Source organism: Panthera onca, chromosome C1, assembly GCF_046562875.1.
Source record: "Panthera onca isolate mPanOnc1 chromosome C1, mPanOnc1 haplotype 2, whole genome shotgun sequence".
Classification (NCBI taxonomy): domain Eukaryota; kingdom Metazoa; phylum Chordata; class Mammalia; order Carnivora; family Felidae; genus Panthera; species Panthera onca.
In genome coordinates this window covers 182697312-182724961 of record NC_138346.1, presented here as the reverse complement: position 1 = coordinate 182724961, position 27650 = coordinate 182697312, and the positions used below count along the sequence as shown (strand labels likewise).

General features: G+C 38.8%; 1 protein-coding gene across 8 annotated transcripts in view; it reads right to left on the bottom strand.

Annotated features, from left to right (window-relative positions):
• LOC132670999 (BEN domain-containing protein 5) overlaps positions 1–27650 on the bottom strand; it is a 1465258-nt gene that overhangs the window by 510836 nt on the left and 926772 nt on the right. For all 8 annotated transcript variants that reach the window (XR_009606944.2, XM_060621418.2, XM_060621420.3 and 5 more), the window contains one exon: positions 1931–2147. Coding sequence is in view for 7 of the 8 variants with exons in the window: in XM_060621418.2 (XP_060477401.1) it covers positions 1931–2147 (217 nt within the window). In the remaining variant the exon portion in view is untranslated. The remainder of the gene's footprint in view (positions 1–1930; positions 2148–27650) is intronic.

The following is a 27650-nucleotide window of genomic DNA, read 5'->3' as shown; positions in this document are numbered from 1 at the left end:
ATCAATGGACTCTCTTGTCCTCTGACTTCTGGTTGGGTTGGTTAATAGGGACCCCTAGCAGGAAATCAGACGGAAGTAAGAGAATGAGTTCTACATACTTAGTTTTCTCAGCTCCCTCCCTGTGGGGTCATCTTAGGCTAACTTTTTCCTTAACTGAAGGTCACTCACTGTTTCACTCAAGATGGCCCACAACATGACTCTACTATTGGGTTCTGATAACCATTCCTTCCCTTCACAGCCTTTGAGTTCTAGCCCCAGGGAAATGCCCCGGGGAAACCCCGAGGTTTCCCTACACACTGCCCACACCTTGTAAATAGCCCATTTATTAAACCCTCCTCAAATTATCCTAATGTGAGGCTGCCATCTGTTTCCTGCTAGCATGTTGACTGATATACCATGTGTCCAATTCTAAGTTCAAAATATATGGGCATTAGATACACATGGCACCCACCAGAAGCACTGTTAGGGAGAGGGTTAGAGTAAAGGGAAGATATTTAGCAAAATCTTAGTGCATAGAGAATCTCAGACTATAAGAACATCATCATGACCACTAGCTTTTGAGATCAGATTTGACTCTCAGGTACCTGAGCCATATGCAAGCCCTCCTTTTTTCTCTTTTTTTTGGGGGGGGCGGGTATCCTGGACTAGACTCTATGTCTTTTAAACAGTCTAGTCTTGAAAACTTTCAGTTAGAAGTGGGGTTCCCTTCTAGGTGGAACTCACAGTCACTGGGCAGAATCCATATTTCCACCACCATGTATCAGAACCTCCAGTATAGTACTTTCTGCTAATTCCACCAGTATCCTCTTGTAGGAGCTTTAAAGTACTCAGTATGCCTATTTTAGAGGCATAATCCACAATTCTTAAAGAATGAAACATAAAAGCAAATTATCACCTGTTTATTCATTACAAGTAACTGAAGTATCACTGACCACAGAGAACAATGGTAGGGAAAACAATGCACCCCCCTCCCAAAATGTCCAAGTCCTAATCCCAGAAACCTGTGAATATGTCACTTTACAAGACAAAAGGGGCTTTTACAGAGGTGATTAAATATCTTTAGATGGAGACATCATCCTGCATTATCTGGGTGAGCCCAACATAATCACAAGGATCCTTAAAAGTAAAAGAAGGAGGCAGGAGATTCACTGTCTGAGTGATTCAGCATTAGACTCAACCAGCCATTGTTGGCTTTGAAGATGGAAGGGAACTACAAGCTAAGAAATGCAAACAGCCTCTAGAAGCTGGAAAGGGCAGGGAAATAAATTCTCTCCTAGAACCCCCAAAAGGAATGCAGACCTGCTGATACCTCAATTTTAGCCAGAAAGACCAGTTTTGGACTTCTATTGAACGGTAGGATAATAAATTTGTGTTGTTTTAACCCACCAAGTTCGTGGTAATTTGCTACGCCAGCAATAGGAAACTAATACAGAATGTAAGACCAAAATCTCCAGACCCAGGGAACTAAGCCCAGGGTAAGGAAAGGCTGGGAACTGAGGGATGACAGAGACAAAACACAGTGGGCAGCACAACAAACCGCACACCAGTTGCTAACCTGCAATGCAGACAAGTTGCATTCATTAAAAGACAAATGTATGTTTTATCTCAGAGACTCCCACTCATAAAATGCTTTCATGCCTTTTGTAACACCTAGTAGAAGCTTCCCTCTTTTTTCTCAGAGTTTTTGGGAGTCACTAAAATTTTTGTATTCTGTTAGCATTATCAGCTTCATTCAGAAGGACAAGCATTTGCCTCATATCTTATTCTGTGACTTCCTGTTAGCCACAGAGGCAAAGAATGGCACAATAAAAATAACTATTCATAAAAGTTCCAGAGCATATGCAAAGCATCAATATCTATTATTTGCATTCTATAAAAACCCATTGCTAAGCACTTCTCCCAAGGCTGCCTGTTTCAGACTAGGCCTTACCACGCTCTGACCCAGCTGCTCCCGAAAGAAGTAATCCATGTTTCTCTTTTGCAGGCTGTCAAGGTAATGCTGAAAGCGTGTGTATGTATATGGGTAGCAGTAAGCAAATTGGTAAATATCTTCTTCTCGGTCAAAACAAAATGCAAAGGACATCACATAATTCTTCCTATGGTCCGGACACCGGTAGTAGTAAACATTTTTAGGTGGCAGCCTTTGCCTGAAAGATACAAAGAAAAAAAATTGGGCATATCAGACAATCATTCAAGCTTCAAAGGTAATAAACAGGAATAAATGCCCAAGAGAAAAAAACTGTAACATCAAGAAGTCTAGGTGGTGTCTGGGAACAACCGTACCACCTATGGTCAAAAGGAGTCCAGGATTTGGCAGCACTTTATTCAAATTCCAGCTCTACCCTTTATCAAATGTTTGGACAATGCAAAGGTAAACAAAGATGAACAAGTTTTAATCATTGTTTACTATTATTTGGAGCGCTCATTACATGCCCAGGCAATGAGCTAGATTCTTTTTTTTTTAATGTTTATTTATTTATTTTGAGAGAGAAAGAATGCATGTGTGTAGGGCAGAGAGAGAAGGAGAGACAGAATCCCAAGCAAGCTCCGTACTCTCAGCACAGAGTCCCATGTGGGGCTTGATCTCACAAATCATGAGATCATGACCTGAGTCAAAACCAAGAGTTGGGTGCTTAACTAAACTGAGTAACCCAGGCACCCCAGGGAAACTCAGATTCTTGATGTATAATGGTAAATAAGAGAGGCAACATGTTTATCCTCATGCAGTCTATATTCTGGTGGGGATGAAGTCAATAAAATATTAAAAATAAATACATTAAACAGTTACAGACTCTTAAAGCACCTTGAGGGCAACTAAAGAGTATGATGTAAGGGGCATTTAGGTGGCTCAGTTAGCTGAGCATCCAACTCTTGATTTCACTTCAGGTCATGATCCCAGGGTCATGGGATTGAGCCCCACATTGGGATCTGTGTTGAGCGTGGAGCCTGCTTGGGATTCTCTCTCTCTCTCACCCTCTCTCTCTGCCCCTCTTCTACCTCCTGGCTTGCTCGTGTTCTCTCTCTCTAAAAAAAAAAAAAAAAAGAAAAAAAAGTGTGATGTTATACTAAAAATAAATAGGGGAGGTCTACTTTTCCTAGGGAAGCCAGGTTTTTGTATTGTAAGGCTAATTCAGACCTTTTTTTAAAATAAGCTAATGTGCACTGTAAATATTGAAGGGGGAGGAAAGAATATTCAACTTTCTTTAAATTATTACTATTGTTTTTCTACAGAGCATAACATGACACTAATTTTCCACAGAAGCACTTTGGGAAATACTGCTTCAAATATATTGTGTAAGCAGTTTTGTTAAGTCATCATGCTCATTCTCCAGTAAGGAACTCTGAAACATATGCATGAGAAAAGGCAAAATGTTCCAGTCATAATTCCCATAACTTTTTTACATTCATCCACATCACAGGCTCACTGTACCCTATCATGATGTGTGACATTCAAACTATTCACAGTTTTCCTGCAGTGAATGACTCTTATTACTGTCTCTTAAAAACCCCATTAATCCTACAAAACCCATCCCAAACTATACATTTTCCATGATCATCCATTGACAATTCTGGGCCAGTCCAGCTCCCACATTTCACAGCAACTCTTGCTTCTTTGTTGATGGCTTCGTAAGTCTTACCCACTCAAATCAGTTTGGAAGCTCCTAAAAACACAAGTATATTTCTGGGGGCTACTGGCACATTGGGTGAAGGATGCCAGGCTCATCTGTAGGGGCTTGGCATTCAACTGAAAAGCCATAGGGCCCAGGAGCATGTGAAGGAAAGTGTGAGGAGGGTGTAGGTGATGAGGTTGAGGAAAATAACAATGGTGGTGACTCCAGGTAGGGCAGCCTGAAGAAAATTGTTAAAAGCACCCAGAGCATTATAACATGCTAGTAGTTTGTTGCAGAATCTTGCTTCTACCTTGGTGTCCTTCTGAAGCTGCCTAAGTAGCTAGGGTGGAAATTAAGGCTGTGGGCTTCCTGTGGAAGAGCAGAGGTTACAAGACACTAATTCTGTACATACAGCAAGCTTCTATTGTTTGCCTGTAGCCCTGGGTCCCATGAACATCAGACATTAAGTGAAATGCAGAGAGGGGAAGAAGATGCAAATTAAGGAAGAAAAAAAGGAAAAGAAAGATTGAGAAAGGAATGAGGGAAGAGAGAAAGGAAGGAATGAACAGAATATGCATAGTATGGGTTGTTTATGGGGCTTATTCAGTACCTGATTTATTGTACTTTATTTTTTTAATGTTTATTTATATGAGAGAGAGAGAGAGAGAGACCATAAGTGTGAATGCACAAGCAGGGAAGGGGTAGAAAATGAGGGAGAGAATCTGACAGTGCAGAACCTGATGTGGGGCTTGATCTCACGAACTGTGAGATCATGACCTGAACTGAAATCAAGAGTCAGATACTTAACCAACTGAGCCACCCAGTCACCCCAAGTACCTGATTTAATTCGCATAAAATCATTTGGTCAAGGTGGGTATTATTCCACTTTGCCAATGTGGTCATGGAGGTTCATGAAAGTTAAGGAGCTCACTCATTACATCAAGTGAGTAAATGATAGAGCTGGGACTCCAATTTGTTTCTGTCTGATTCCAAGTCCAGTACCTAGAACACTCCTCCATAGTCCTTGATAAATTATGAACTTCTGCTATTCCAGATATGAGTGTGTGCAAAAGCCAGGAGGCAAGAGAGAAAAAAGCAAATGTTGGAACTGAAAGGAATTCATCGTGGCTGAAGTACAAAGAGTGAGAAGGGAATCCATGAGTAATGTGTCTGAAGAGGAAGGCAGAAGCCAGACTAGAAAGGGACTATATGAACCATGTTAAAGAATTTAAAAATGATCCTGAAGTCACAGGGTACCTTTCAAGTGAGTGAAAGAAGTAAAGTACCATGACTGCCAGTCCAAGGGATCGATGATAGTGGTCAGAAGGACAGAAGGAGAGTAGCTGCACAGGTGTAGAAAACAAGACAGATTTGACTATTTTAGAAAAAAAGTGGCTTAAGTGATGGGACATAAGGTCTAACTAATATGGGTTAGAACCTGGTAGCACTGAGGAAGGCCGGATGGTAGAGAGAAAAGCATAACCAATAAAGGAACAGGGATTTTCATATAAACATCAATGGTAGTATCAAAGGCTGTCTAGGGATGTGTTTGGGCCCACAACAGAATCCATTTACGTCCTACTCCCAAAGCCACCACAGATAAATATACAGGTAACAATAGTCTTCTTGTAATGTAAATGCAACTTTTAAGACAAGTGCTGCCCCCTCCCCCAGGCACTCTTCCTTTCCAGCCTGATTGCTACCCTAAACCTTCCTATATTGAAATTTTGGGGCTACCAGTGATGAGGCAGAAAAATAATGGCCTGGAAGGTGCATGGGGAGTCAAGAGGAAAGTCGTCCTCTCCTGATACTTCTGTCCATGGAGTATAAGTGAATCAACAGTTCCTGAGAGGGAAATGGGGGGAATAATGACCTCCAAGATATCAGGTCTTACTTCATTGTTTTATGTAGCAAATATTTGTTAAGTATCATGTACCAAGCATTGTTTGTCTAAGAGAAGATGTAAAGGAAGCAGTGGACTAAAAGACTGAGAACCCAAGTAAGATTAGTTACCATGAAGCTGAGTTTCAGAGGAAAAAGTGGAAAGTGGAAAGTTCTTGATAGAGAAGGGAACAGTGAAAACCAAGATAAGATCAGTGCAGAGGTAAGGGTATAGAAAGAACAGATGATAGTCTAAATTTGTGATGTGATTGAAACATGCAGAAATGTGAGGCTGATGGACTAACCTAGTTTCAGGGTTCCCAGTTTGCATTCAGGAAGAATGCCAGTTGAAAGTGGCCTTGAGGTCTCTGGTTAGTGACCTGTGACCCTAGCTTCAGGCCCTGGCTCACAGATCTGAGAGCAAGGTGAGCATGTCTTCATATGTTAGTGATTCCTACAGTGACGGGCCCCTCAGGTTATGATGCTGATGTTCTCAACTCTTCATTTACTAGTATATCCGATCAGGGTCCATGCTTTAAATTCAATCACCCCAGTTTTCTCCTATTCTAGCCAAGTTTAGCAACTTGACTCTGAGAGCCTACCATCTCCACCAAATTTGATTATGTGCTATCAAGAGAATTCGTCTAATGCTTGCAGCTGTCCCAGCTCCTCTCCTGAGTGGGTCGGATGCCTAACCTGATTTGCAGACAGAGTGAAGGTAATGGGCCCTGGGGTAATCATTCAAGAAAGTCAAGATGCTGCTCAGGGCTTAGATTTTCTAGAATCTACTAAGAGTACAAATAAAAATCCATTTGAGAAGGGCTCAGTAGGTCAAATTCATGAGGACTTTCAAGTAACAAAAAGAGTAGAGGAAAATAAGACTGGGACTAAGTAGGAGGAAACATGTGTCTCTCATTTGTAATGCATTTCTGGTTTTTCTCTTATTTTGCTTATTATGTTTTTACTATGTCGCAGGCATCATGTTGAATGTTGTATATGCATTATCATTTAAACCTCACAATAATCCCATGAGCCAGGGGCTATTAACATCCCCTTTACATAGACAAGAAAATTGAAGCTCAGAGAGGTAAAAAATTCCCTGAAGTGACAGGGTTAGTAATACTCAGGGCTTATACTAGATGCAGACTAATGTGACTTTGAAGTCTGTGCTCATAATTCCTATGGTACCTTGCTACCCTCCTTTCTCCCTTTGCCATCCAGTCATAGCCCTATTTCTGCTTCCAGAAAAACCTGCTCTCCCAGTACTCTCCTGTTAAAGACTCTTCAAACAACTCCCTATCTTCATATTCTGGTTTGGCCTACAAGGCTCCGTGAGATCTCCCTGTGATCCAGTATCACCAGCCATTTCTTCCTCCTTGAATCCTATGTTTTATTCATACTGAGCTACTTACAACTCCCTAACACAATTTTATGCTATTCCTCCCATACCTTTATGGGATCTCTTTTTATTTGATCTTTCTTTCACTTGGAGTGATTCCCCTGTCATCTTACCTACTTGGTGAACTGCTACTCATAGATGTGCATAAGGTAGACTGTCAATAAAGGCTAAAGTATTTTTTTAAATGAACTAATTAATTAATGGACAAAAGAATGTATAAATAAATGTCTACCCTTTAACATACTTCCTCTCTGAATCCTTCTCTGACCATTCAGTCTTCATTAATTTATCTCGACTTTGACACATAATAGTAAAATAAGTTTTATAACTTGGTATGTCTGTTAATAATGAACACCAAAAGTAAGTGGAGATTTCTTCAAAGAAAGGTAGGCTTCTTGAAGACAGGAAGAGTGTCACCTTTTCCCTCTCTTTCTCACTTTTCACTTTGTCACTTTCCTCTCTATCGTCTCTTCACAGAGAAGTTAACAATACTTGGTCATTTTAAAAAGCTGTAATAAAAGGAAAAGAAGACTCATCTCTGAAGATAAATGGTAGACATCATAGGGAGGTAGATTGTAGCTCGGTATAGAGACTCTTTAATATTCAGCTGAAGGGCAAGTAGAAAGGCCCATGTTATAGGGGAGTGCAAGCATGGGAAGCTTTATGGGATCCCATCAAGTAAGTTCCTATACTTGATGTTAGGTTAGACAAGGCTGCCTTCTGATTCTGTTTAATACAGGTGTGAGATATCACTGAAAACAATACAACAATAATGATAACAGCTATTATAATTCCTAATATGTATATATTATTGACCATGTGGTAGGCCATTGTAAATACATTATAATATATTAAGTTCTTTAATCCTCACAACCATCCTCTGAAGTTATTCCTGTCATCCCAATGATATGACGAAAATGAATATGGGGTCAAGAATGCTTGTTTTTTTTTTTAAGTTTATTTATTTATTTTGAGAGAGACACAGCAGGGGAGGGGCAGAGAGAGAGAGAGAGAGAGAGAGAGAGAGAGAGGGAGAGGGAGAGGGAGAGGGAGTGGGAGAGAGAGAGAGAGAGAGAGAGAGAGCGAATCCCAAGCAGGCTCTGCCCTACTAGCGTGGAACCCGATACAGGGCTTCAACTTAAGAACCACAACACCATGACCTGAGCTGAAATCAAGAGTTGGATGCTTAACCAACTGAACCACCCAAGTGCCTCAAGAATTCTTGTTCATAAGAGGAAACTTGTCCACGACTCCCCAGAAGACTTCATAAAGGAAAGAGTCCAACATCTGATCCTGCCAGAGATGCAGAGAGATTCAAGACCTGGAGTGTGTGCTCTCAGGACTCAGAAACTAAAGGCTGATTGAGCTGTTGGAATAAACCATCATCGTGGGTCCATCCTGATGACTAAAGAGGACATCCAAATGTGTGAGGGCACCCTGTAACTCACAACCTCAGATCCAGTCATGCATGAACATGTGAGTGAGCAAAGCATACACATTCACACACATGTTCAGTAAATACTGAACACATTCCAATCATACTATATATACCTCTCTACTATAGCCTCTATCTAATTATATCAATTTGAATATATACCTTTCTCCATCATTACACTGAACCTCTCCCAAGGGCGGGGACAATGTATTGTTTACCTCTGGTTCTGCAGGACCTATACAGAGCTTTGCATATAGAGGTTCTCAAAAATGCTTATGAATTGGGTAAATGAATATATTTGTGAGTGAACTTTAAGGGATTAAAAATTGGAATAAATAATTTCAGCCATACAAATCTATGTATAGTGTGCTCTCTCCATGTGAAACTGTGAGTCATGCCCTGAATACATTATGTTCTCAAAAACCTTCATGCCTTTTAAAATGCTGTTCCTTCTCTCTGCAATTGCCTTCCCCTACTTTTCTACGTAGTACATCCTTATGTAGAGAAGTGAGACCCAGCTCAAATGACATTTCCTCTTTGAAAGCTGTGTCAGCAACTCCATGAATTAATTGCTCTAAATGCTAATTGTAGACACTTGTATATTTCTAATTCATCTCAAAATCCATAGCACTTAATAGTGCTTGGCCCTGAAGAGGAGCTCAGAGCATGTTTGTTGAATTAATGAGTGAGTGAATTTATGACTTAATGAATGACTAAAATGGTTCCTTTCCATTTACCATACTCTCTGCCTTCTCTCCCAACTATCAGTCAAATTCCAGTACATCATTTTGGAGGTTACTAGAACACAGAAGAAGAGAAGAAGCCCAGGACCTAATGGAATACACAGGGCTCTCTAAAACAACAGCATTCCTTGCCCTCCTCAATAACCCTGAAAGACAGGAGCCCTAATTTGCTCTTTAATCTAACAGAAGATATGGACATGGACAGATGAGTTCCAATCCCACATTCTTCCTAGACAGTAGACACAATTTTTTTTCTTCATATAAATTCTAAAGGAGATAGGGCGCCTGGGTAGCTCAATTGGTTGAGTGTCTGACTTCTGGCTCAGGTCATGATTTCACAGTTCATGGGTTCAAGCACCATGTCGGGCTCTGTGCTGACAGCTCAGAGCTTGGAGCTGCTTCAGATTCTGTGTCTTCCTTTCTCTCTGCCCCTCCCCTGATCACACACTCTCTCTCTCTCCAAAATAAATAAACACTAATTTTTTTTTTTAAATTCTAAAGGAGGAATCAAAACAAGGCCACTCAAATATAATATAAACACTTCCTGTATCCTATAATATGCTACCTGTTTGATGCACACTATTATCTGACTGATAAACACATTTCTCCCACCACTCCAAGGCTGTGCTCACTGAAATTCAGCCAACAATTGCAATTGTAGAAAGTCTCTTCATTTCCCATCTTTATCAACCCAGGGTAGGGAGAAGCAACCTGGCATCCAGTTTTCTAGGTATTTTTGAAATTAAGGTAAGACTTCATCCCTCTTCCTTTCATAAGGGCAGCCAAATCTCTGGTTTGTCATTCATGTCAACATGTGGCCTTTAGCCTACGTTTAGTTGGAACAACCTAGACTACCACCTGGCTGGAGTCAGTTGGCCTCCTCTTTTTCTTCTCCAGTGTCTGGCACAGCCAGGCAGCGGGCATGGATGCCCACATTATAAATCCACCTTCCCTTTCCATAGGCAAACAGGAGCTATCCTATCGTCTCCCAAATAATTATAATGGTGCTCCTGTCACCAGCATATCTATTCTTATCTTTCACCACACTTTGTCACAGCTAATCTCTTGATGAGTCACAGGGAGGGGGAGAAAGAGAGAGTGAGGGAGTGCTCAGATACAGGCAACACATTTTTACACCGGATGTCTAATCTGATTATCATCTTATCAGAGGCTGATGGGCACTAGTTGTGGGAGGAGAGAGACAGAGCTACATACTGCCAGCTGAGTTTTTGATAACAAAAAAGACACTGCTTGATTCTTGAATTAACCTTTTTGTCCTACACACTGTATTGTTTATTTTTCATAGTTTATTTTACATGTAGTGTTTTTATTTATTTATTTTTTTATCTGTGCCTTCTGGAGAAGGACACCCACACACTGTGGCAGCAGCTGCTTCTATTAATTCCAAGCCACTAAAAAAATTAAAATTAAACCCAATTACCTCGTCTGGTTTAGAATTGGGGAATAGCTGAGACTGATTATTCCCCCTGGTCATGGACGGCAACAATATTCCTACCTACACGTGGCTGCTGGCAGAATGCTAATGCAGCCAGAAATTCCAGGGACAGGCTCTCGACACAAGGAGAGGCTCTAAGTCATGTACTCTATCTTCTCTAATCCAGATTCCCAAGAGGATGCAAGAGGAGGACCCTCGATAAGATATTGGAATAGCTATGGTTCTTGGGAAGGATCCTTCCTCTCTTTGTGCCTCGGAATAAAATGTGGTTACTAAAATGTGTCCTATATCCCTCTTAGGGTTGTTGTGACTCTTAGGTGAAAAGGACTTTACTTTCAAAACTATCATATCCTGGGCTACAGGATAGTGTATAAGGCAGTATCAGAAATGAGGTAGCAGGTTAGAGCTGGAATGGCTCATCTTTGCACTAAGTTGTGTACTAAAGTTACTTTCTTGCTGCATCCTGGGTAGAATAACAATAAGGGTTCAGCGTGTGAGGTCTGAACTAGACTAGCATCTCCTTGTAATCCCCTTGCATACAGCCTAGTGTATAGAAGGCACTCACTAAGTACTTTGAATAAATGAATAAATAAGTCAGGCAGGGCTGAGTTTTGACTGAACAAATAGAACTGTGTTCACGTCCAACTGTAGATGCCTTTTAGAAATATAGTTAGAATACAAAAGAAAGAATGTGGGCTTGGGCTCTATTCTACTTCCATTACTTCTCAGGTAGTCTTGGATCTGGGTTTCCACATCTATAATATAAAAATAATATCCACTCATGGATTTGTTTTTTGTTTCTGTTTATTTATTTATCTTGAGAGAGAGTGTGTGAGTGAGCAGGGAAGGGGCAGAGAGAGAGAGAGAGAGGGGGGGAGACAGAGAATTTCAAGCAGGCTCCACACTGTCAACACAGAGCCCAATGCAGGGCTTGAACTCATAAACTGTGAGATCATGACATAGGCTGAAACCAAGAACCTGACACTTAACCAACTGAGTCACTCAGGTGCCCCCATGGATTTGTTTTGAAGATTAGAGATGAGATTTGTACCTGGCATGTAACAGGTGCTCAGTAATGTAACTGTGATTATCACCATGCTCTGTACGATTAATAGTTGGCATCACACTATGTCTTAGTTCAGAACAATGAACTCCAAGTTCACGCTAAGTGTGCTTATGGCATGAAATGGGCAGAATAGGTAGGATAGGGGACAAAGGAATATGTGACAAGGGACAACCCTGTTTTCTCTTCCTGATGATTCCCATGCCCGATATAACCAACATCTCCCTTTTATTTTTTTTAAGTTTTGTTTGTTTGTTTGTTTGTTTAGAGTGAGAGCATGAGCAGGGGAGGGGAATGTGGAATATGTTTAAGAAATAGAGTCTAAGCAGTCCTTATAGAGAATAGTCTAATAGCTTTTGGCATCATGTGGTATAAATCTAAAATTATTTACTTTAGGTTTTGGTTACTCTTAAAGAAAAAAAAAAAACTTCATAATAAACCCTTAACCAGCAATGAGCTCAAAAATACAAAAGTGGATGCTTCAAAATGTTCAGTGATGACTTTTCATTTCTCATGAAATTTAGTAATGGACATGTAACTTGTATGAAATGTTTGTTGGTATTTACGATCCACTGTAAGGGGTGTATTGATAACATGACCACATAAAAACCAGAAAAACATAAATCTGCTGAAGAAACATCAGCATCTACTTGATTTAACAGTTATTTTAAGAAAACTGATGCCCAGACTATAATTTAAGCATGTAAAAGCAGAAGCATAAAAGAAAAATGATTGAAATTGTTTTAGAAGAAAAATGTAGTATATATGAAAATCCATACTTCAGAGGGAAGTTAGTATCACTTTATTTAAAGTACATGACTGTTCTCTAAAATAATTTCAATCATTTTTAATTCCAAATTTTCTTGTATATAAAGTGGTAGCCATTGGGGCACCTGAGTGGCTCAGTCTGTTAAGCCTCTGACTTCGGCTCAGGTCATGATCTTACAGTTCATGAGTTCGAGCCCTGCGTCAGGCTCTGTGCTGACAGCTCAGAGCCTGGAGCCTGCTTCAGATCCTGAGTCTTCCTCTGTCTCTGTCCCTTCCCTGCTCACGCTGTGTCTCTCAAAAATAAAAAAAACAGTAGAAAAATTTTAAAGTGGTAGCCATTAATGTCTTTTCACTATTTGCAGACCTAAAACCAGCATCTTTAGATCAGTGTCATCAGATATTTCAAATAGAAAATAACAATTACAATGTAAATTAATTATTTTCATCTAATTCATGGAATCAAAGTAAAGCTTTTCAAAAATCATTCTGTTGTAGATATCATATGTTTTCACTCTTATGTGGATCCTGAGAAACTTAACAGAAACCCATGGGGGAGGGGAAGGAAAAAAAAAAGAGGTTAGAGTGGGAGAGAACCAAAGCATAGGAGACTCTTAAAAACTGAGAACAAACTGAGGGTTGATGGGGGGTGGGAGGGAGGGGAGGGTAGGTGATGGGTATTGAAGAGGGCACCTTTTGGGATGAGCACTGGGTGTTGTATGGAAACCAATTTGACAATAAATTTCATATATTACAAAAAATAAAAAAAAATCATTCTGTTGATGGTAAAATACTGTCTTAGTGGTAATGACATCGCCAATTCAGTAAAATAAAAAGTTCAACATTAAAGATAAAGTTACTTATTTTTTGCAACAATATGAATACAAATTTTGGTAAAAGCAAAATACTTGTTAAATGAACAAACATATGGAGTAGAAATTTATTTTTTAAATTGGTTTGTGGTGTCCATATAAATCATACTTGCATCCAAACAAACTTCTATTTTCCACCTTCAAAATAGAAACTATAGTATCTCAAAATTTACACAAAGTAAATGAACAATTTTTTATGAAGCTAATAACAAACCACACAAACATAAAATTTTTGTTTTTTTCAGGAAGGCAGACCATGCTTATTTTCTTTACTGTCTGCCATCAATAGGATTTGAGATTTTGAACATTTAATAAGCTGCTTTGTTAATCAACATTGATTTTGGTTTTTGTTGTCGTTGCTAATGAGACCTCTAAATTTTAGTAATGAGGCTCTGAATGAGAACAAAATTTTGGTTGCATTTTGTTCAAAATCAATTGAAAAATTTTAATCAAATATTCAACAATGAAGCACCAAAGTATTTCAGCTTTTAAAGCTTTTATCAAATTGCAATTATTGAAAACAAAGCTTGCAAACAAGAAGACATGACATTTATCTCTACAAAAGCATGGGAGGAACTATACAAATTAAATGATGAAAGCACATTTGGAGTACAAGATTGAATTTTGAAATTCAATGATTATACTTTGGGATAACTTACTTTAGGAGGAGAATTTTGTGATGAAGCTCCTATTTTGAATTGGATATTTATATAATATGTTGTGCCAGAGTAGAATGAAATTGAGAAGGCCTACAATTTTGCAGCATCTGCATTTGGTGAAAATTTGAAAGAGTCAAGAAGCATCTTATTTGAAAAAAGTTGTTTTATTAAAAAAAAATAATCCAAGAAAATTTCTCTGAAGGGAGTAAACAAGAGAGTAACTACAAAAATATTTGGACTGAAATGTTTATATATTGCAATACTAAAAAGCTTACAACTGAGAATGTCCTCGGGGTTCCTCGGTGGCTCAGTCGGTTAAGTGTCTGCCTTTGGCTCAGGTCATGATCTCATGGTTCGTGAGTTCGAGCCCTGTGTGTCAGGCTCTGTGTTGACAGCTCAGAGCCTGGAGCCTGCTTTACATTCTGTGTCTCCCTCTCTCTCTGCCTCTTCCCGGCTCATGCTCTGTCTCTCTCTCTCTCTCTCAAAAATAAATAATAAACCATTAAAAAAAACTGAGAATGTCTTCTATTTAGAAGAATTTGCTCTAAGTTTACCAGGTACTTCAGTACCTATAGAGATAATGCCTTTTATTTAAGTTTATTTTGATCTACAAAGGAGAATTAATTGAACGTGTCAACAATTTCTAACTTCTTAACCATAAAATACAAGTCTGAAGAAGACTGAAAGCAATGTTATCAGAAATAAAACTAATAAAGCCTGACTAGAAAAAATATATTCTTCATAAAAATAACAATGATATAGTACTAGATACACATGTAGCTAAGAAACTCGTTGAAGCATGTGAATGTGTGCTGAAAGTAACTGAATTGATTTAAAGAAAATAAATATAAGTTTTTCAAAAATATTGCTTTAATGCATATTGATATGTATTTATTTTATTTTATTTTGTTTTTTATTTAGAACAAATTTTGGTTTTGAAAATTGTTTTTTAAGTCCAATGTAGTCAAACAATTGGCAGCTAATACATGAATATTTCCAAAAATATACAAAACTTTATTTTTAGTTTCCTCATTCACTTTCAGTTGGGAAGATAAATCTTTGTGGTCCTATCCATTTGCCAACCTGATTGCTGTTCTTGAACATCTTAAAGTTACCTAAAATTCAGCCTGATTAAAGTCAATCTCTTGACCTCCTCCACACCCGGACTTCTGAAAATGCTCCCAACTCAGTAAATAGACTGACCATCTCCATCCATTCAACTGAACGCGACAAAAGCCTTAGAGGCAATCTTGATGTCTTCCTCTCTTTGTCTTTTTCCTTCCTTTTTTCATTCAACAAATTTTGCCTAAGAGCTTCCCGTGTTGCATTCTTCTAGATGGTGAGAAAGCAGAAGTAAAAAAAGAAATTCCATGCTTTTATGGAACTTAAATTCAAGTGAGAAAGAGATAAACAAATCAATACATGATATAGTGTAAGATAATGATAAGTGTAATGAATACAAATAAAGCAAAGTAACGGATAGTGAGTGATGGAGGGGCTATTTTAGTTAGGATGGTCAGAGAGGTAACCATTTAGTAGAAACTGACTGATACAAGGAAATGATCCATGTACGTGTGTGTGTGTGTGTGTGTGTGTGTGTGTGTGTGTGTGTATGTGTGCATGTGTATCCAAGAAAATAGTGGTCCAGAGGGAAAATCAAGCACAAAGGTCCAAGGGCAGGAATAAGTTTGTTATGTCTTTAGAATAGGAAGGTCAGTGTGATGAAACAGGAACAAGTGAGAAGGTGGTTGGTACAAAATTAATTAGGAAGGGAGGGTGGATCCAGACTACAGGGCACTGCAGGCCCTGACTGGAATTTTGTATGAGAAACCACAGTGGGGTAGAGATACTAAGGGTGATGAAATGAGTTGGTTTACATTTTCAAAGGGGCTCTGGAGTAGAAGAGTAGTCTGTGGTGGGCAGGAGGGGGATGACAGCCTGAGGCCAGTCGGATAGCTATTGTAGTGGTCCAGGAAAAAGATAATGATGGCTTTAGTTAGAGTGGAAGCTGTGTAAGAAGTTGCAGGATTTGGAATCTATTTTGAGGGTAAACACTATCATATTTGAGGATAAACTGAATATGAGATGTGAAAGTAAAAGCAAAGTCAATAACGACATTAAGGTTTTGACCTGATATCATTTACTGAAATTGTTACATCCTCCATCTCATTAAGGTCTTTAAATTCTGTCTTTAGAAGATATCTCCAAACTCTACTTATCTCTATTTCCATGTTTTTCCTACTTTGCTGAAAAAGTCTCCTACACTGCCCAGCTTCCTTTTTCTCACTTTTCTCCTCTCCAATCCCCTCTCCACATAGTTTTTCACAGCTTAATTGGATCATGTCATTTTCCGTATTAAAACTCTTACACAATTTCCAATTATGTTGGAATGGAGATCCAAACTATTTAACATGACTTTCTTACTTCCTCAGATGAACCAAGTTCATAGTCTATCTCAAGACCTTTAAATACTTTTCCCTCTATCTATCCAGTTCTCCACACTAACTCCCTCCTTTTCCTAGTGACATCTACCCTTCATTTTTGTTTTACCTCAGATAATATCTTCCCTATCACCATCTAAATTAAACTCTCCTGTTAGTCTCCCTTGAAGCAACTAGATCCTTTCCCTAAAAGCACTACTTCAATTTATAATTACATGTGTATTTGTACTTGTTTACTTGCAGTTTATGTTTCCAGTAGGTTGTAGTTTCTATGTGGGTAGGGACAACATCAGTTTTTTTGCTCACCAGTGAATAACCTAGCATCTGACACAGTACCTGACACATAGTAGACTTATAGTAAATTTTATTAATTGAATGGAGTAAATATGTATGGGTGAGGGGATAATGACAGAGAAGGAAGGTAAGAAGGCTGATTGTTGGTGGCCTGCATGGGACAAGGAGTTTAAACCCACAGTGGGCTACTGGGTTCCCAGCAGAGCTAGGTAGGGGTGGGTATTGTCATGGAAGGGCTTCTAACTTGTTCCATTAGTTAGATTTTGCAAGACCTCACACAGTGCCTCTCTCAGAGAAAAGATAAAGACATTAATCATCTAGACAAAGGCCTCCTCTCATTTCCTCTCTCACATAATGTAGTTCCCTGATTTATTTCTGGATTCTTCAGGTTTCTGCTTCCACAACCATCAGATCAGAGCTTTTAAGCCAGAAGATTCATTGTTATGCAGCACTATCATGTGAGGAGTCACCGGAAGGCCTTCCAGACTGTAAAAGTAGAACTCAGTGTGGTCTACTCAACAGGAGGGCTCTCATCATAGTGGCTTCCCAGTATAGAGTGGTTATAGGCTGTCCCCCCGTACTCACTGAGTGGGGCACTGCCAGGCTAGGCATGACCAAAGTGGGGGGGGGGAGGGGCTGGGGGCTTAGCATTAGATAAAGAAATATAGAGAAGCAGGACCATCTGGAGTATTTCTGATTCATTACTCAACCCGAAGTCCTAGTACAGGGAGTACCTTCTCACTAAGTAAAATGAACTGAGACCTCAGTAGAAAGTCTAAGGAATAGATCATGAGAGTAGATTCCAGTGGACTGGAGTCCAAGAAAGCCAGAAAATGTCCTAAATTCCAGGTTGCTACATCCAAGGAGCTTAGTCAAAAAGCAAAGTGAAAAGTTATCTGGTCCCCAAACTAGGTTCCAAGTGTAGGGGGATAGGGCATGAGAGATAGTGATGTTAGAGCCAAGAATGAGTCAGCAACAAAGAAAGTAGATTGCCAAGGGAAAACTGAGAAGGGACAGAGGCATGGATAGCAAGTGACTTCCAGCTTTCCAGGGCAAGAAGTACAATCTCAGTCTTGAGTGGATTAAGATGTGATCAGAATCAGTGAAAGGAGGAGAGCAGGATTACTTTCCAGAGATAATATACATACACGGTTTCAAGCCAGGTCACACCAAATTATTCTTTCCTACTATGACAAAGGGAATGAGGAGTAAGACCTACTTTAACAGGAATGAAAGGCTGGCATAAATACATGGGGAAAAGAATGGAAATGTTAAGGAGATATCCCTTAGGATGTCGGTCTCCAGTGGATGAGGAAGCTGGACCAGGCTATTGCTCCATGTGAAAAGTGGTAATGACTTGATGACCTGTGGACGCATAAGGACTGGCAGGCTGGAAGGTATGGCATTTGAAGGAAGCAAAGCACTGACCAAAAAACAAAGACTGAGATATGACACAACCTTGGGAAGTTCTGATACAGAAAGGGTAATCTTCCATAATGGTGCCAGAAGAATTACCGAGGTTTTATGACAGCTGCCAAGACCCCAGAAGGACAGATTAAGCAACACACAGCAGGTTATCAGGGTCATAACAAGTGTTAGGTCAGGAATGGGGCCTGACACAGGAATCAGAAGGAAAGGCAAAGATCCATTATCCTGGCTAGGAGGCTGAGTTAGGTTAGGACTTAGTCGTGATTCCAAGAAAAAATTCTGGGAAGGAAGGAACTTTCTGCCAGTGTCTCTTATGACTATGTACAGAATAGGACTGAACCCCTTACATGGCTGGGACTAAGTCTATAGGTAAGCTAAGTTGTAAAACCACAGGAGTCTACTAACAAGTGTCTAACTATGTCTAGCCTACTATGTTTATAATTACTTCTTTGGTGTCATTTCTTCTAGGAAGTTTTCTCTCCTTCACCACCAGTTATTCTCTTTCTCTGCCCCTGTGATCCGTGTATTACCCTATGATAACATGCATCAAACTTCATTATAGCTTAACATCATTCTTCCTTATCCCATTAGAGTGAGGCCATGTCTCTATTTGCACATCATGAAGCCCTAATGGCTAACCCAAGTTTGGTACATGTAATCACTACATAAATTTATTGAATCAGTGAGTCAGTGAGTAAGTGAGTAAGTGAATGAGAGAGTATATAAGTCAGGGAGTAGCAAAAGATGAGGTTGAAAAGGCAGATAGGGACCAGATCATATGGTTGGTGCCTTGTAAGCCATGTTGTGGAGTAAAGACTGACCCTAAAAGAAGTGAAGAGCCACTAATGGATTTTAAATATGTTCTCAGTGACTCCCATACTCAAAGGCCATTGGCTTCTAAAGGGGCACTGGCTATGTTTCATTAGATCACTCCCTCACAAATTAACTGGTTAAAATGTTGGCTCATAGGAATCAGCTCTGACATTTTGGTCTTCATCACATGAAAGACAATGTCTAAGTCAACTTCTCAATACTCATCTTCTGCCTGTGAATGGTACAGACTCCTTTCTATACCATTGATCTTCATAGCTAAAAAAATATGTAAAAGAGCTTTCATACTTCAGTAGACTTATTAATCTTAGAAGTTCTAAATTCATGTATTTCACAACCTCCTACTTTTCAGAGTTATTATGCTAATCAAAATAATAAAATAGACTCAATCTTCTGGTAATTGAAATGAGTAAATGAACTTTGTAAGTCCTCTTCCTGAAAGTTAAGAACCAGAAGCATAGGGGGGTGAGGAACTTTTAATTTTCTTCCAACAAGAAATATATAATTGTTCTTTGAAAGATTTTCTTTGTAATCTATCTGGGAGGTCTATAAATTCTTTATACTGACACAACTATACACTTTTATAGAAAGATAGGATTTTTAGGCTTATATAGTCCAGTGTCTTCAAAACATTTTTTTTAGTTTCTTTAAAAGTGCTTTTTGAAAAGAAAGTTAGCAGAAAAGCACAATATATAAAAAAACCAAGCAAACACAAGGAGCATTCAGATGGCAAGAAATAAGGCAAAGGGGAGTTTCTGTTTGATCTGGTTCAATCTTTTCATTTTACAACTGAAGCTTAGAGAGGTAAGTGACTGGGCCAAAGCCATACTGGCTGAGAACTACTCTTCCAATTATGTTTGTTTTGTTCATTCATCAAACAATTGTTTATCAGGCACAGTTCTTGATGCTGAGGATAAATTAGTGTGTAAAACAAAGTTCACACTTTTATGGGAGATAATAGACAAATACTGTGTGTGTGTGTGTGTGTGTGTGTGTGTGTGTGTGTGTAGCAATGATCAGTGAGTGGTATGAAGGAAAAAAAGGCAGCATAAAGGAATAGAAAGTGAAGTAGGAGAATCACAAGTTTGTTCTATAGGGCTGTCAAAGAAGGCCTTTCTGATGAAGTCACATCAAAATGAAAGAAGGAGTCAGTCCAGTGAATTTCTGGAGGAAAAGTATTGCAGGCAGAGAACAGCAAGTGCCAGAAATGCCCCCTTGCTGGTCATGCTCCTGCAGGTATTTACCCAAGGGATACCAAAATACTGATTCAAAGGGACACGTGCACCCCAATGTTTATACCAGCACTATCAACAATAGCCAAATTATGGGAAGAGTCCAAATATCCACCTACTGCTGAATAGATAAATAAGATGTGATTTATATATATACAAAGGAATATTACTCAGCAATCAAAAAGAATTAAATCTTGCCGCTTGCAATAACATGGATGGAGCTACAGTATATTATGCTAAGCAAAATAAGTCAGTCAGAGAAAGTCAAATATCATATGATTTCACTCATACATGGAATTTGAGAAACAAAACAGATGAACATAGAGGAAGGGAAGAAAAAGTAAGATAAAAGCAGAGAGGGAGGCAAACCATAAGAGATTCTTAAATACAGAGAACAAACTAAGGGTTTCTGGAGAGGAGGTGGGTGGAGGGATGGGCTAAATGGGTGATGGGCATTAAGGAGGACACTTCTTGGGATGAACACTGGGCGTTATATGTAAGTGATGAATCACTGGATTCTGCTCCTGAAACCAATACTACACTTATGTTAACTAATTTGGATTTAAATAAATAAATTTAAAAAAAACTAACTACAATTTCAAAAAAGAACATACACATAAAGCTCCTGACATACACTGGTGGTCCACTGTTGGAATCTATCAGAATTATTTACTTAACTTTCTTTGAATGAAGCATTCTTGTCATAGTTGGCATTAGTAAATTTTGGCTGCTCAGCATCTATTTCCTTTCCTTTAAAATTTTTTTTTAATGTTTATTTATTTATTTTGAGAGAGAGAAAGAGAGCTCATGCAAGTAGGGGAGGGGCAGAGAGACAGGGAATCCCAGGCAGGCTCTGCACTGTCAGGGCAGAGATCCACGTGGGGACTGATCTCATGAACCATGAGATCCTGACCTAAGCCAATGTCAAAAGTCCGACATTCAAATGACTGAGCTATCCAGGTGCCCCCATTTTTTTTTTAATTTAATGTTTATTCTTGAGAGGGAGAGAGAAAGAGATCTGGAGAAGGGATAGGGCAGAGAGAGAGACAGAGAATCCAAAGCAGGCTTCTGCACTGTCAGTGCAAAGCCCGACATGAGGCTCAAACTCACAAAGTGCGAGATCATGACATGAGCTGAAGTCTGACCACCAACCAACTGAGCCACCTAGGCACCCCCTATTTCCTTGTCTTAACAACAAATTATTTCCTATACTTAAATAACTCCTTCCTCATTGGGTACAGTTTGTTGGAGTCAAAAGGAAAGGCCTTGCTGTCCCATAGCTAAAGCACATGACCTTATCTGGACTAATCAGATATGACCTCCAAAGAATCTGCATTTTGAATAGAGAAACAATAGTAATAATAATAATAATAATAATAAATAAATAATAAATAATAATAATAATAATAAAAGGCTTGGTGTTCCTTTATGTCCTGACCAGACTGCCCCACTCCAAGGCTGCTTTTGTGGCTTCCTTCCCTTGTGTTAAAGGTTTTCCCTTCTTGCTCACTCTAAGTCCATGTCTCTTTCCACCTCCCACTGATTCTGTAAGTCCCTAATATCCTGCAAATGGCATTTCCTTTTGCCAGAGTTAAACAGAATAGATTTCTATTCTTAGTAAGTAAAGAAACTGTATCTTATACATTTATAAATAACCAATTTAACTTGAGACAATGAAAACAGCACCAACATAAGCCATATTTGCCTTCTAGATAATTAGAATTATGTTGTTGAACAATAATGTTGATAAAGAAATTTTGAATTACATACATAGTCTTTGCCAACTCATTTGCCTCTCTGAAAAGCAATTTCTCCAACTAAAAAAACAAGAAGATTAAATTAAAAACCAAACAAAACAAGATGAAACTAACTGATCCTCTAAGAGTCCTTATTGAATTGACATTCTAGGATTCCAAAGGCTATGAGGTTATGATTCCAAGAATTTCACTGTAATGTTATTAGTTTTATATCTTCAAAGCTCTAAACAAAGACCAGTAAAAAAAAAATTCAGATCATATAATAGTCTCAATTCACACTATAAACAGTTGCCTATTTCAACTCCATGTAAGAGTAGCTCAGACATTCAACTGCTTATTGGGTTGAATAAGAAATAAGAACATAGTAAGGGAGCTATGGTGTGTCCACTGAAAAATGTCATTTAAGATCACATAGTCAGTGGTAGTTAGGCTTCAATTCCAGAGGCTAACACTTAAGCAGAATACTACCCTACTAAGTAGCAGAGCTAGGTAGGGTGTTCAGGGAAGGAGTCCTCAAGAGAGTGGCTTCAGGCTGAATTTTGACAGTGGGATAAAACGGCATTTCATTCAAATGAGAGGAAAGATTTCTTAGACAGAGGGAGTGTATATGCAAAGGACCAGAGATGAGAAAGCACAAGATGTGTTCAAAGGAACTGGACCATGTAGCTGAGGCATAGGTTTTATATAGGAATCACTGAAGAAGTGTCTGATGAGAAGCCTAAATCCAGTTGTAGGGGATGGGATGGGGTTTGAATGTCAGACTAAGGAATATAATCAATTAAATGTATCATACATATGCTCTACTTTCTCCAAGTAATCTTTCCTGCTTTGCATATGCATCCTCTGCCTTGCATGTGATGGCCAAAGGAAAGACAAGATCCAGATAATGTTATCAGAGTTCACATAGTAGACTTTGGAGAAGTGTTAGCTAAAATAGAATAAATGGGTAGGTTCCTGTTCCAAGTAGGACTATCAAACACAGCCAGCTTCCTATCAAAAGCTTTCACAACTAGATTAATCCTTTTTAAGAGAGTTCTAGGGGGTGTCCTGAGTTAGGTCTGGAATTTGGGGAGGGCATGGGCAAGTGGTGAAGTGTGGAAAGAGGAGGGGTGTGACAATACAGTGGTTAGAAAATCCAGGCCTTTCTCCCTGAGCTGGTCTTCCGTCTTGAAGCATAAAACTGAGAAAGTGTTGTGCAAGCTGACAAGTTATTTCAAAAAGGGTGGGGTGGGGGAGAACAGAAAAAATAAATCCTGTGAACTGAAGACAAAGGTGATAGGATCAAGAGGTAAATGTAAGGAGAAAGGTCTTAAAGGAAGATTTATTAAAGAGCATGGCTTGCATCAGTCCTAGAGGCAGGAATAATTTGGAAAATAAATTCAGCAATGTTTCCTGTCTTTTTGGGCTGAGACCTTACAAAATGTCATATTTCTCAAAAATGAGTCCCAGTCCACCCCAGGGCTCCCAGCTTGCCCAAGATGGATTCCCAGCACTGCGACTGCATGTTTATAGGAATGAGGGTAATAGAAATGGCAACTTTGCTCTTTCTGGCTTAGTTTTGGTCAGAAATTGCATCTCCATTTACTTGAAAATCAGTTGGAATATAGCTGTAGTGTCCATGTTACTGGAAACAGCAAAGCCTTAGCTGATCAAAAGTGCTTTAGAATGCTGAACAGCCCGCATAGGCAGCCTGCAGAGACGAGAACTGCAGCCCTGCCTCTGAGGCTAGTATACCCCACCTGGCTATCTCCAATTTCAAAATTTAGTTAATTCTCAATTTCCTAACTCATTCAAAGTAGATCTGTAAAGATAATGCAAAATTCAAGCATACATTCAGTACCTTCTCCATGTAAGCATTTTTCTAAGTACTAGATATTTGAAGATAAACAAGACACAATCCTGTCCCTTAACACCGAGAAATTCAGTTTTGCAAGAGATACAGGCATCATGACCATGATAAGAAGTGTCCTGAATGCTGTGATAGAGGTGTGTGCAATGTGTAATCAGAGCACAGAGAAATTGTGTATAATGTAGGGGGTTCATCCAGACCTTTGAGCTGAATCTTGGTGGAGGGACGGTTAGGAGCTCACCAAGAGATAAAGGGATGACAAAGGAATTTCTAAGCAAAGATAAAAGCGTGGGAAGATGGAGTTGGATTGTGCACACCATTTAAAGGAACAGATTTTTAAAGTACTATCAGATGTTTTTACATATCTGCTTAAAGACTCCTAGTGCCTTTCCACTGCACAAAAATGTTGGAAAGTCAAACTCATCACCACGATGTCATCTCCACCTGCTTCATCTTTCACTGCTGTCTTTCTTTCCTCCTTTGCTCTAGCCCCTCAGGCCTTCTTTCTGTTCTTCAAATACATCAAGCTCAGCCCTATCCCAGGGCCTTTTCATTTGCTCTTCCTTCTCTCTCAAATGCTCTTCCCTCAACTCCTTCTCATCTTTCATATCTCATCCCATTGTCACCCTGACAAGTTTTTCCCAACCACTTAATTTAAATTAGACTAACTGCAGTCACTCTCATCCCCCTTTTTTATTTTCTTTGTAATAAAAAACATCTGAAATTTTGTTTCCTGCCACTAGAGCATAAGCTCCTTGATTACAGATACTCTCTGTCTATATCTTCAGTGTCCAGAAGTTCCTGGCTCAATAACTGAATTGAATAGATGAATTCAATGGTGATGAGAACCTTGCATTAGTATGCAGGGCACCTAATGAAGGCAGGTAATAGATAATATATAATATTATGTATAGATTATATAATATATAGAGAGATAATATATAATAGATATAAAGGTAGGTGAGACTGGCAGTGGTCATTATAGTAATAATATTCACCAATTAGTGGGCATTTTCTGTGTGCTGGGTTCATGCTAAGCCAATTACCTTATTTAACCCTCACAGTAATTTTGGGCTATAAGAACTCTCTGCCTCATCATTTAATGATGAAATATTTGAGAGATAGAGAGGAATTTAGTAATATGTCAGGATCATATTGCTCATGAACACCAGAACTAGAATTTGAACCCAATCTGACTCCCAAATCCACAATTTAACAATTCAGTGAAGAGGGGTGATTAGACTGTAATCTCTCTCAAGCTACCTCAGAATCTTGCCATCTAAGGGGTCTTCTACAAATGCATGCTTGTAAAGGAGTGTATCATTCTGGAAGGGATGTCTTTGATGGCAAATTGTGGAGAAGCGACAAGTCAAACCTAGAGTAGATCTTAAATCTTGCCGTCAGATAGCCAGAAATTCTCTCTATGCTTAAACTCCATATGTACTGACCTTGGACAAACACCTAGGGCAACATATCCACTTTTACATAAAAATCCAGAAAAATTGAAAGCCTATTTGTTTTAGAACAAACACTTGGATAGAAAAGACAAATTCAGCTAATTTCCTGGACCTTTGACTTCATGATGGCTAAAAATGGCATTGTGTGTGTGTGTGTGTGTGTGTAGTTCTAGATCCAAAATAAATCTGAAGTGAATTATAGAAATGTATATAAATAGAAATATAAGTAATAAGCAAAAGAGAAAATGAAGACAAGATATCATAGGCAGGAAAATAAAAGCTTGAAGCAATAATATTACAAACAGGTGTGTACCATAAAGTCCTATGTACTTATTGAAAGCAGGCTTAAAAAAAAAAAAGCAGGCTTTAAATTTGAGCTTCCTAGTAGCCAAAGCAAAAAAAAACTATAACCAGTCATATGATTCTTAGAATTCATAAAATAAAAAACAATCCAGTTGCCTGGGGGAAAAATAAGCCAGTTACTCACAATTTTTCCTGGTTATGAAACCTGACAAATTTTTTTCATGCCTTCCTTCATGTGGTATCCATCTGGTTTATTACCACATTTAGCGTAAATTCATTAAGAAAGTTCATAAGATTATTTTTATGGGGTCCTTTAATGCAGGCCAAGGGCAATACATCAAGGGGAATTCTACAAAGGCAACTCTATAAAGTACAAAGATAATGCAGTCCAGTTATGCAACTTTCACATTATCTGGCATTGTCTAAGGACAGGGGAACTAATGAACTGTGTATCTTTTTTTTTTTTTTTTTTTTAATTTTTGTTTTCAACGTTTATTTTATTTTTGGGACAGAGAGAGACAGAGCATGAACGGGGGAAGGACAGAGAGAGAGGGAGACACAGAATCGGAAACAGGCTCCAGGCTCCGAGCCATCAGCCCAGAGCCCGATGCGGGGCTCGAACTCACGGACCGTGAGATCGTGACCTGGCTGAAGTCGGACGCTTAACCGACTGCGCCACCCAGGCGCCCTGAACTGTGTATCTTCAAGCAGGCTTCAATTAATGCTATTATTGCAACTCGATTTTTATTTAGAATAAGACAGCACAGAATTTGAGGTTCCACTTTGTTTCAAATTCCTGGAATATAAATAGTACACTCTGGTAGTTAAAAGCATAATCTTACTTCCTACAGTCAAGTAAGTGGAGGATAGATCTGATACGCTCTTTTGCAAATTAAGAAATTGTAAAACTGTGTATTGCCTACATGGCCAAAAAGGAACATGTGGATAGGGTCAACATTATCAATGGAAAAATACACCAGATCTCATCTAATGCACTGACAACTGGCATAAAACTGTGGAATTTTCAGTTCTCAATTTTAAATAAGATTATATGTTTTCTCTTTTAATTAGAATAAAATTTTCATTGGAATTGTTGGCCACTGAATTGAGCTGGCCAAGGGCTTCCTTACACATCAAAGAGACAAAATTTTGGGAGTAACTACACATTTACTAGGGAGTGCATTCGACCTAAACTCTAAAATGCCACTTTGAGAAAGGGGAGTCTGGAAAAGTTCCCTGTTCAGTGATTGTGTTTTAATAAATAAAAAGACAGCTGCGATGAAGAGAAAGCAGCATATGGGATAAAAACCCTACAAGTAAATTGTCTCCAGAACGTTGCAGTAATCCCCGTGGCATGTGCTTCCTGGAGAATGATGGGACGTTTGTCAACACACGTAGAGCAAACGATAGGAAAAGATCCCCATATATAATTCATCTCTCTATCAAGTTAAATACACAAATACCTCAGTTATGGGTTGGCACAGACTAAATATTTAAAAGCTTCCCACAGTGCTCCAGGTCCTCATTGTTGCCACTCCAGACAACAGGGAACAAGCATTTCCCTCATTCAGAGTCACAGACACCTCTTTTCTCTTGGTCAATAAGCACTATCATTTTACACTGGCTGTTAGTACTCTCCTTGGCCAGAAACAATTTCGGAGAGGCTTCAATCTAGAGGGAATACACCCAATTATACTCATAGATGTGCCTGATTTTTAAATTAAGTATAGGATTCCACTCTTCTCTATTCCTTAAAGAGATTTTTACTATAACATCTATAGCATATTATATATATATATATAACACAAATATATATATATAATATATATATATATATATATATATATATATATATATATATAACATACTATAACTTCATCTATAACAATGAGCATGTGTGCGCATGCGCGCGTGTGTGTGTCTCCTCTAAGATAGAAACCACTTGAGAATAGTAGTTATTATTAGTAGTTGTTTTGGTACACTCAACACCTCTCACATAGGGGATGCTTAAAAGCTGAGTACAAATGAATGAATGACTACAAAAAGATTCCCCCGCCCATAAAAATACTTGATTTTTGAGTGCTTAACACCATCACTATCACCTCACTAATCCTGTGTTCTATGCTCCTCAACAGACCTGATTTAAATAATCAAAGTTACATCAAGAATACTTC